Source organism: Stigmatopora argus, chromosome 3 (genome assembly GCF_051989625.1).
Source record: "Stigmatopora argus isolate UIUO_Sarg chromosome 3, RoL_Sarg_1.0, whole genome shotgun sequence".
Taxonomy (NCBI): Eukaryota; Metazoa; Chordata; class Actinopteri; order Syngnathiformes; family Syngnathidae; genus Stigmatopora; species Stigmatopora argus.
The window spans coordinates 7,275,007-7,286,848 of record NC_135389.1 but is presented as its reverse complement, the minus strand read 5'-3'; the positions used below and the strand labels follow the sequence as shown (position 1 = coordinate 7,286,848).

At 39.1% G+C, this 11,842-nt stretch overlaps 1 protein-coding gene across 1 annotated transcript in view; it reads right to left on the bottom strand.

The window, feature by feature from the left end:
* Positions 1-264: 264 nt before the first annotated feature.
* Positions 265-11,842, bottom strand: part of ranbp10 (RAN binding protein 10) — a 39,682-nt gene continuing 28,104 nt past the window's right edge. The window contains exons 11-15 of the mRNA XM_077596185.1: positions 7,672-7,811; positions 7,144-7,295; positions 4,339-4,450; positions 2,139-2,280; positions 265-2,039 (exon numbers count right to left, since the gene is read on the bottom strand). Of these exons, the coding sequence (XP_077452311.1) occupies positions 2,150-2,280; positions 4,339-4,450; positions 7,144-7,295; positions 7,672-7,811 (535 nt within the window). The 3' untranslated portion in view covers positions 265-2,039; positions 2,139-2,149. The remainder of the gene's footprint in view (positions 2,040-2,138; positions 2,281-4,338; positions 4,451-7,143; positions 7,296-7,671; positions 7,812-11,842) is intronic.

Here is an 11,842-nt window from a genome sequence, read left to right as displayed (position 1 = left end):
GTTAAAGTGCTTTAAGAACCTTGTAGGTAAAAATGTAAATTTATCATTACATTCAAATATGCAGGCAGCACGGTGGTGAATGATTTGGACGCTGGAAATGTACTGTTTTAATCAATTCAATGCTGCCCTCTTGTGTCCGACAGTGGGATTCAGCTGGCTCTATGGAAAGGAGAATAGTGTTAACAATTCATTTTTTTTAAAGAATCACATGTACTGTACTAGGTCCTACCTGCAAAAGCAAAATACAAAAAGTCAACTCCGTCATATGCTCATGGGTGTATTTTAATAAAAATAATTCTTTCAAAACAGAATACAATATTTATTTTAACACATTTCCAGTACATCTTTTTCCAATTAAACTTTTTTTTCCTTTTTAATAGATTTTCAAAGTCATGCTAAGGAGACAGTAATTCTTTAAACTTAAAGAAAAAGGGGTGGGAGAGGGGTTACTTTATTAATGTTATGCTAAAACATAAAACAAGAAATTATCACAATAGGAGTCAATTGTGCACTGTTTTTTTGACAAAGGCCCAACAAAAAAATTGCGTCCAATCAGTCATGTCTAGGCGGGGATCGAGGAAGACCTGGCATTAACCTTCAGCAACATTGTGGCCCATGCTCCCTTTTATGGATGAACCACAAGTTATATTTGTGTAACAAGCGTATATTAAAGCTCAGAAGCAGACTTAATCTTGATAATTTTATCATCAAACACGTTGGACCAAGCAAAATTAAACCTGAAATCATGTTTTTGATTACATACTCTAATTGTCCTGTTTCATGTCGAATTCACAGTCAAATCCAGAAAATCAGGAAAATGCTCCATGTTGTTGTTGAGAATGCTGATATTACTATAATAAACAAACATCAAGTTCAATTATACTTCCATTTTGAATGAAATGAAAACAGAGCACCCCCAAGATGAAGAATTTTAAGATTAAAAAACTATATGTATTCAATAGTAAATATAAAATGTATTTCTTTCAGCCACGCTTCCATCTGCACTTATTCATTTTTTTTTTGCCAAGTGTGACTTAAAGTGTAAAAATGATCACAACACTGTTGAAGGATTAATACATTGGTTATAGATGACAACTTAAATTGCCAGACTTTGTCAACTGAATCAAATAAATGCAACTGCTGCTATACAATAAGAAACTGAGTTGTCAATAAATGGATTTTGGGCAGATGGGTACTGGAAAAAGAAAGCTTTTTCAAATTAATAAGTGTCGCTTCACACCACATTTTTTGACTAAGGCTAGTATAATGGTAATATTTGAAATTTCCTCAGTGAAGCAGTTTAAGATGACTTTTTTTCTTTAATCTTTGTCATCAGTCTGGATGAGATGTGCATGAAAAAAAAAGCACAAAACTAATATAAATGTTTGAAATAACACTGTCCCTTGGTAAACTGCTGCTCTAGAATTGACATGGCTTGAATATAATATCATTCTCAGGTCAGTGTTTTCACCATCATCTGGACCTTTGAGAAACATCAAAGAGCGATCAATCAATTCACGCTTTTATTTGGCGCTACTGGCAAAGAGTGTTCAGATTTGCACTGCACTGTGAAAAGGATACTTGTCTGACATATTATTCTGGGGGTACTTGAAATAACGACCAAATATTGTGAAGGTCACCATGGTAACTGGGTTGTGGGCAGTGTGGCACAAGATATGGTATAGCTCAAAAATATGTAGAAAACCTATTGTAGTGGATTGAAATCCACCAATGAAAAGAAAAAAAAAGAAAACTTGTGTTCATAGGAGATGAGCACTAGAATGTGAAAAAAGGCTAGATAAACAGAAGTATAATTAATATTTAAATAGCATCACACATTTATTTGATAATACTAAATTAAAAAGGAAGCTTTCTTTCCTACTCTTCTCTCTGCTTTTTCTGAGCGGGCCGTCGTTTCCGCCGCTGACAGGCGGCCAAATCCACTAATCACACGCATGCTTTCTTCTCCGCAGCCAAGATAAACACCTGTTGATCGCCCCCTCTCTTTCTTTTTCCCCTCAGTGCAACTTGATGTAAACCTGTGGGAAGACAACATGGGAGCAACAATTTGCTATTATATGTATTATCGAAAAAAAAAAACCATATATACTTGTATTGATTGTCTTGTCCATACCTACCTACAGAAGGGCTAAAGCAAAAAGTTGTCCACTCTGGCAAAAGAGCAAGACCCAGACCTGACGCGGGCCATAAGCTGTACACACTCAGTAGCCTGGCCCAGTGCTAAGACCAGAGGAGGCTGCTTAGGGAGATTTTGGGACTCTAGACAAATGAGAATGAATTCAAGTCAAAAATCATCATCTGAAATGAAACCCTTTATTACAATGATAATGATTTTTTCCTTAAATGTTTTTCTTACATTATATAGGACCAGGAGTCCCAAACTACCGACCCGGGGGCCAATTGCAGCCCACGAGGCAATAATTTGTGGCCCCCTTTTGACATCCAGTTAAAGCTTTGCTGTTTCCCAGTTGTATTTTGCAATAAAAAATAAATAAATAGATAATTTTGAGGGAGAAAAAAGGTAATTTATTTTAATAATGCGATTACTTAAATAGTAACAAATATTTTTTTTAAATAAATAACCCACAAATAATAAAAAATAAGAATTGTGAGTACAATAAATTTAATTAAAAACATAAAATGTAAAACAAAATTTTAATAACTGCGGGATAATAATAACAGTGTGGCACATATGCGGTTTGCTTAGGAAATTGTAATTATATTCAGTTGATTTTTTTTAAATACATCTCTTGTAACCTCATGTATCTTGGTACACGGTCGATTGGTCGCCGGTCTTTTGGTCACCGGTCTTTTAGTTGCGGTCTTTAGGTCGCCCAGAAGTTTGGTCGTCGTCTTTTGGGTCACCGGTCTTTTTTGTCGCCGGTCTTTTGGTCGCCTGATCGGCTACTGCCATCTACTGTCAATTTATTAAATAGCAGATGGTGTTTTTATTGAAGCAGTCCAATGAACCTTCATTCTCTCTGGGAGAACTTGCAATGTTGAAATACTTTAGATTAGATGGTCATTTTTATCAAACAAATAAAATTATTAGTATACTTTTAGTTAGACAGTATTTAGATCGTTTCACCAGTATTTAGACTCTAAATACTGTTGAAACGATCTAAATATCTAATATCAAATATCAATAAGAGCACTCATTTAACACATCGGCTCCTGCCATTGACTGTCATAGGCGTCCAATGAACCTTCATTCTCTCTGGGAGAAATAAGAGCACTCATTTAACACATCAGCTGCTGCCATCGACTGTCATTTTTGCTCCAGTATTTGTATTTTATCACTCACTAAGTGCTGATTTTACCGCATTTTAGTGCATTTTTGGCACTTTTGCGAATGGTCGCATATCGTCGCATTTGGTCGCGACGACTTTTATCGCTGTCTTTCCCCTGGGAAAATCACCCCCAGAGCCCGGTAGTCATGTCTGATAAGCTCCGGTATTTGTATTTCATCAATAAGTGCGTATTTTACCCCGTTTTAGTGAAATGTAGGCCCTTTCGCAAATGGTCGTCGCATTTGGTCGCACCGAGGTTTATAGCTGTCTTTCCCCCAGGAAAATCACCCCCAATTAATGTCTGAAAAGCTCCAGTATTTGTATTTAATCATTAAATGCTGTTTTAAAAACTATTACTCCGCTTTTGGAACACTTTTCTGGGCATTCTTAACCATTTTTTCTACCTTAAGAGAGATTCTCCCAGAGAGAATGAAGGTTCATTGGACGCTTATGACAGTCGATGGCAGCAGCGGATGTGTTAAATGAGTGCTCTTATTGATATTTTGATATTAGATATTTAGATCGTTTCAACAGTATTTAGATCGTTTCAACAGTATTTAGAGTCTAAATACTGTTGAAACGATCTAAATACTGTCTAACTAAAAGTATACTAATACTTTTATTTGTTTGATAAAAATGACCATCTAATCTAAAGTATTTCAACATTGCAAGTTCTCCCAGAGAGACTGAAGGTTCATTGGACTGCTTCAATAAAAACACCATCTGCTATTTAATAAATTGACAGTAGATGGCAGCAGCCGATCAGGCGACAAAAAAGAGCTCGACAAAAAAGACCAGCGACCCAAAAGAGGACGACCAAACTTCCGGGCGATCTAAAGACCGCGACCAAAAGACCGGTGACCAAAAGACCGGCGACCAATCGACCGCACACGTGTATCTTAACTCATTGGCTGTCATTGATGGCAGCAGACGTTCAATCTAATATTCCCTAGGGGCACGCACAGAGACAGATGAAGAGAAATTAAGCATCTTTCAGTGTAAGTGTGTGTGTGTGTTCTTGTATTACCGAGTATGGCGCTGTTGAGTGCAGAGCAGAGAGACTCTCTCTGTGTGGGGTCTAACTGCTGACCAACAGGGCAGTTCCATGGATCGGAGTACGCTAAGAGGCTGAATGCATCCTAAGCACAAGGGATAACCGCAACAATACTGTTATGCAGCACAGACAATCTTATCAAAGGTAAAATATCCACTTCATTTTTTTAAAAGGGGAAAAAAACTTCCCGGCTCCATCATTTATATGTATCAAAATCTTGCGCACTTGAGGGCAGCACAAACAAAAGTGTGAAAAATAAATGATCAAATAAGCCAGAAATTAAGGTGTTTGAAATAACATTGTCCATTGGCCAACTGCTGCTGTAACCGCCCACAGGGCCGCCATATTGTAAGTAGTTACTAGTAATACAAAACTCTAATTTGGAAGAAAAACTGTGTTTTTTAACTTGCACACACAGAAAAGTTTTTTAAACTAAAATTTACAATGGGTACATTTTAAATTAGCTACTCATACTTCATCTCATCTCATTTTCTGAACCGCCTTATCCTCATTAGGGGTCGCAGGGGGTGCTGGAGCCAATCCCAGCTGTCTCAGGGCCAGAGGCAGGGGACACCCTGAATCAATCGGTGGCCAGCCGATCGCAGGGTACAAGGAGACGGACAATATTGCACACTCACACCTATACCTAGGGGCAATTTAGAGTGTCCAATCAGCCTACCATGCATGTTTTTGGAATGTGGGAGGAAACCGGAGTACCCGGAGGAAACCCACGCAGGCCCGGGGAGAACATGCAAACTCCACACAGGTGGACGTGACCTGGATTTGAACCCAGGACCCCAGAGCTGTGAGGCCGACGTGCTAACCACTCGCCCCACCGGGCCGCCCTACTCAAACTTTGAATAGATTTTTACACCTGTATCTTTACATGAGTAATTTCTCTACGTCCTAGGAATTTTATTTAAGTAGATGTTTTTGCAACTCTGTGTATCAGTTCTTTTATTTAAGTAGATGACCCAAAAACTTCACTTAATGGCCATCATTGACACCGCTAGACTTCCAATCAATGTTCCCTCTAATTTTTCGTTGGTCTGAGCAGAAAGTCAACCTCCCTGAGCGCACTGAGTACCAGTGTGAGCGACATCATCGGTACTCGGATGATTCGCCTAAAGACGTTTCGCCGACGGACGTTTGACAGACGGGCAGGTCGCCGAATGGACGTTCCGCCGAACGTTCATTCGGCCGAACGGAGGTTTCGCCGAAACGGGATTCGCGCGCTCGCCCCGCCCCCGGATCGTGTGTACAAGTTTTTCAACCTCGGCCCGCGGGCCATATACGGCCCGTTAGGATTTTTAATCCGGCCCGCCGCCGGTGTTGTCCAAATTATAGTAAAAATCAATGTTAGTCTACCATCAATGGCAGCCCGGGAATAAACACTCTTGGGAGGGCAGATGTAGCAGAACCGAGCCGTAAAATGACAGCAATCGGGTCAAATCCATCCTAAAACAGCATTTAATGATTAAATACAAATACTGGAGCTCTTTGGACATTAGAACCGAGCCCAGGGAAGTGAATTCCTCGGTAAAATGTCGCGATGATGTCGCGATGGAGGCAAAAAAATGTCCATATACGTCCATTCGCCAAACGGCTTAAAATGCTCTCAAATTCGGTCAAATCCAGCTGAAAACAGCGTTTAATGATTAAATACAAATACTAGTATTTGTATTTAATCATTAAACGCTGTTTGAACGAACGTTCATTCGGAGACCTGTCCGTCTGTCAAACGTCCGTCGGCAAAACGTCTTTAGGCGAATCATCCGGTCACGACATCATCATTGCTCGCTATGGGCACACCAGTATCACACCTGCCACAAGCAGGTGCATGTCAATGTTCCCTCTAATTTTTCATGTAAAACATGCTGTAAAACACGAAAAACATAAGTGGACAGAGCTACTGCCACTGGCTGCTGCTTAAACGGCGCCATCATGAAGAAAGGGGTAAAAAAAAAAAAAATAAAAAAAAAAAAAATAAAAAATAAAAATAAAAAAAAAAAATAAATAAAAAAAAAAATCCGTTTTTTTTTTTACTGCGCGCCATAGGATTGCTGCTGCGCAGAGGAGACGAGAGTAGTGCGCAATTGCGCACGCGCGCAGCTTAGAGGGAACAGTGCTTCCAATCCATTTTGACTGGGAACGGCTAATGAACATTCCTTCAGTCGCTCATCCCAGTCAAAATGGATTGATTGGATGTCTAACACTGTCTGTCAATGCCACTGAAAAATGCACATTCACAGGCCGTTTAAGTGATTTGGAAATGTATTGTTGTCAGTGCCTGACAATGAGTTAATTTTACTTCACTTCCTTCAATTTAGGTTACTTACAGGTCATTTGTAAATTGTGGATCATTTCCTATTGGTTTCTGGGGAATTTCTGGGCTACTTCCTGTACATTGGGTGCTTTCTGATGATTTGGGGGCATTTCCAGGTTACTTCGTGTTGTTGTTTTTTGCCAATTTAGGGATGATTGTTAACTCACTGGCTGCCATTTTGACCACAAGGGGCGAAAAAAATGAAGAAATTGAGAAAAGTGCAAGCACTCGATTACCTAACTCACAAAATTACAAAAAAATCATCCATGTGGAAAAAATAATAGCATCTCATTTTGTATGTATAAATTAAAAGATTTCATTACAGCAGCACAAAACCAGAATTTAATGTAACAAAAAGCCAAGAGGGAAAATCATTAAGGCATAGATTTAGCATAGTAATTAACGAAGGCAAGAGAAGGTCTGTAGGAAAAATGATGTGCCCATACACTTACCTGTAACATCTTCTTGTGTGTCGTGTTCTTGCCGTACTCGCGGCACAGCTTTTCATTTAGTGCTTGCAGCTCCCGTCCAAATTGAATCATCCGTTCTGTTGCTGCCTGGTTGCCTCCACAAAGTTGTCGGCCATTTCTATAACTTTCTTCTCCTGGTGACAGACAACCAAACATAATGACTGTTTACCATGAAAACTAGGAAGACGAGGAATTTGCAACAGAACATAAGAAGCTGTAATTTAAAAATCGGATTACAAAACCATTGGGACGCTATGCAAATGAAACTTGAACGCAATAGGAATGAAACATTTCAATATTTTTTTCAAAAGAGAGCATTGATCACAAAAAAACATTACATATATACACATATATATGTGTGTATATATATATACATATATATATATGTATATATATGTATGTGTGTATATATATATATATATATATATATATATATATATATATATATATATATATATATACATATGTGTGTGTGTGTGTGTATTTGTGTGCGTGCACGTGCGTGCTTACCTGTGACACCATTACCAATGCTGTTGTCATCCGGCTGAAGTATCTCTTCGTGTTTATATGTGCCATTCATGATACGAGCAGAAGAGCCCTCAACAACCCCATTAGTGTAGTGCTCTGCTTCGATCTCCATCTCACTGTCACTAGATCCAAACATAAACACAGGTGGTTTACTGCTGGGCGTCAGTATAGTCACCTATTCTCTTCTCACACTGCACAGGCTGACTATACCTACAGATCGATCTATAACATTGCATATCTTGAAAGACACTGAAGATACGGCTGGCGAGGTATGGTTTAAGAGAAGTACAAGCAAAATAACTGGGGAGTCATGCACTTTGTAGAGTGGAGTAGGAAGAATGGTCAAAATTTGAACACCTCAAAGCCCAAGGAATTGATCATTGATTTTAGCAAGAAATCCAATTGTCAACCAATTACCAGCGGTGGAGAGATGATCATAGGAGTTGAAACATACAGTGGTACCTTGACATACGAGCACCTCGACATACGAGCATTTCGAGATACGAGTAAAATTTCTAGATACAGACGCTCCCCTACTTACGAACATACGACTTACGAACAACGGTACATACGAACATGTCTGCAAATTGCGTTTATGTCGAAAAATGTTCGTAAGTTCGATTTTGTATTTTTTCCCTGTAGTACTTCTTTCCGCCGCTAATACCGACGCCTGGCGCTGTGAGAGCTCAGCTCACCCAGCATCTACCTTCTTCTGCCCACTTCGTTGCAATGCGGAAGTGCGTGAACGTGTCTCCAGTGCGCAAAGAACCTTTTTCATTTGTATCATTAAATATCTCATGCATCCATGATTGAATATGGTTGGTAAAAAGCGAAAGGCTTCTATTGAGGGAGATGCAAGGAAGAGGCAAGCCATTTTATTTGAAATGAGTGGCAATAATAACGAAGCTTGATGCGCGTTGCACGGGCATACAACTTGAATCGTTCGACAGTCAGTACCATTTATAAACATAAAGATCGAGCAGCAGGACCCAAATATTGAACGTTGCACAAAGTTTGCAAATCAATTGAATGATGCCATACAGTGCTACCGCATCATTTATGATGAAAAAAGAAAACTGTAATCGTCATTAGATAGCTTATTTCGGTCAGTTTCTAGTAAATCTCTCTCTAATGTATGTATACAGTACTGTATGTATTCTCTTCATTTTATTAAATGTTTTTTCAGTACAAACCAATGCGTGTTACTTATACAAGCCTTAAACATACAAATGCACTTATATAAACCTTCAATATACTTATATAGGCCTTAAACATAAATTATAATACAAAATATAGCACTGAATCAACTTACAAACAAATTCAACTTATGAACAATCGCTCGGAACCTAACTCGTTCGTAAGTAGGGGAGCGTCTGTACGAGAAAGCCAGGTGGCCAAGACATGAGAGGCTGTTTATCATTGTAGCGCACTGTCTTTTTTGCCGCATCTCTTTCGTGTATAACAGATATCTACGAGCACTGGGCGGAGCGTTACATTTTCCCGTGTTTTTCCCCCGTTAGTCAATTAATAATACAAAACGAACAACAATGGATACAAAGCAAACAGGTGGAATGAAGAGTAGTGCAAAGAAAAAGCGAACGTTGACAATCAATATTAAGCGCGAAATAATTGAAAAATATGAGAGTGGAGTACGTGTCACAGAGCTTGCTCGTTGTCATGGATGATATCGTGTCACTTGGAAATTCCTTGGGGCTGGAGGTTAACGAGGCAGATGTGAATGACCTAATCGCCGAGCACCACGAAGAATTGATGACACAGGATTTAATCCAGCTCCAGGAGAGTGAACATTTGGAGGTGTTGCGGGAACTCAGTAGCGAGGAGCTGGAAGAGGGGGACCGCCTGGCTACAAAGGATATCAAAGATATGCTAGCGAAGTGGCAAGAGTTTTCTGATTTTGTAGAAAAGAGGCACCCTGACAAGCTGGCAAGTGGTCGCGCCTTATCGTATTGTGAGGACATTTGTGTGCGTCATTTTCGAAATATTTTGAAGGGAAGGCAAAAACAAACAACCCTTGATGCGTTCCTTTTAACACCTCCCGCTGAAAGTCCGGGTGGTGTCAACCCGGAGAACAAATGTAAAACAAATTAAAACAAAATTAGAATTCAGTTTTGTGTAAAGTTACATTAAACGTACGTTTGAGTGTCTGTATATATCAATCCAAGTTCATTTAAATTTGTTTGTTCTGTTACGAGTGCGTTGCCGTGGAAAGTCCCCCCCCCCCTTCTCTCTGTCCCTCTCTCTACCCTCTGCAAAATCTGTCTAATTTTAGTTCTATTAAACACATTTTAGTAATATTAAACCACTAGTTATGTGTTACTTTGTTAATAGATGGCGAATTAGAAGAAATAAAACATTTTTTCCAATCCAATATCCTGTTTTTGGTGTTTTTTCAGACGGTTGGAACGAATTAATTGGTTTTTAGTTCATTTCAATGGGAAACGTTCGTGTTACGAGAATATTGACATACAAGCTCAGTCCCGGAACGAATTAAGCTCGTATCTCGAGGTACCACTGTATATGGGGTCCATGTCGACATTAATTCAGCAGAAAGTTGTCAGCCGGCTCCATTTCAGTAGGATACATCGGGCTTATGATGTGAGCAGGAACATGTACATTTTTTTGTGGTCTATTGTCGGGTACAGCGTGACCCAGAGAGTCAAGTAATGGCTGTGGAGTGGTGGAGGAGAGGCGCACGAAGATTCCTAAGCAGGCCATCCTGAACAACATCAGGCATCCCCTTCCACTTATCTCACTCAGAGGAGCAATCACAGTGACAGTTCCACTCTCTTTGCGGTGCAAAACAGAATGATTGTGGCAATCATGTGTTTTCTGCGATAAAACTTCACAACACCGTAGTCAGCATTTTTGCCCATTTTATTCATTATCTTTTATTTCTTCTGTTAACGGCTTGTTCTTGAACTTAATGTGTATTTCTGTGACTGTATGGCTGCTGGACTTTTAACTTTCCCCTCCAGGGGATTGATAAAGTATTTTTTTTACTTATAACATTTATGCATGTATGTTATGTCCGTACTTGCCTTGTCCATATGGTTAGTATTTTGTTCAGATTTGAATGGCAGTTAAAAACCAACATATTTTGTAACACTGTCCATGATTGATATTTATGAAATTTGACAATCTTCTCCTTTGTTTCAATTGAGAGCACTGGAGCCATGATTCAAGACTGTCAACTTGGTGAAACAAAACAGACCAAACTAATCACTCCTTTTTAACTGTGGACTAACGAGCTAATAAAATTTGATGCATTTGTTAGCTTTCAGAATTACATTTTATAGGCTGGTTCCATTAATTTCTTCCTCAAAATTGAGCGATTCCATCGTTTTTCCCATTGCCTGGTCTAAAGAAGTAATCACTAAAAACTACCTATTAGTGTTTCCTAAAGCTAGGACATTGCTGTTTGATTGAGTTTAATGCGTGATTTTTTTCTACAGAATTAAAAAACTTAATAAACATCCCCGCAGAATGATCGATCTGTCCCTTCATCTAGCCTTCCATCCCTTTTGACTTATTCCTTCAGAGGTCACCACGGGAAAAACGGTTGATTAGCGTGTTAGATTTGGCATAAAACGTCTCATACCCTTTTGGACTAAACCCATAAGAGGGAATTGAACCTGGGCCACTACTGTAGTATCCTCTAAGACACGGATCGGGAACATTTTTGACATAGAGAGCCATAAACAATTCATATTTTTAAACATTATTCCTTGAGAACCAAAATAAAAGTCAAAATATATGAAAATGTGTGCCTTTTTTAGTCATTTCACATCTTTTAAAGTACAAAAAGTCTCAGAATGCTTTTGACATAACATTGTTATGCTGTTACTAATCAATAAAAGTATAAATGCTGAAAGGTCTCATTTAAAAAGCACCACATGACGTTGTGTCGGTACCATGGTGCCGACGTGACGCTCTTAATGGTGCGTTAGTGACTCAGCTCTCTCACCACCGGGTTCCACAATTTAGCTTTCAGGTTAGCAGAGAGCCATATGCACACATCAAACGAGCCATAGGTTCCCTACTGCTGCTCCAAGACAAGTGATTGATTGCATTGCTTTTGCCAGGAGTTAGTTGTATGAAAACAAATGAATCCTAACACATGGGTGGAATTTTG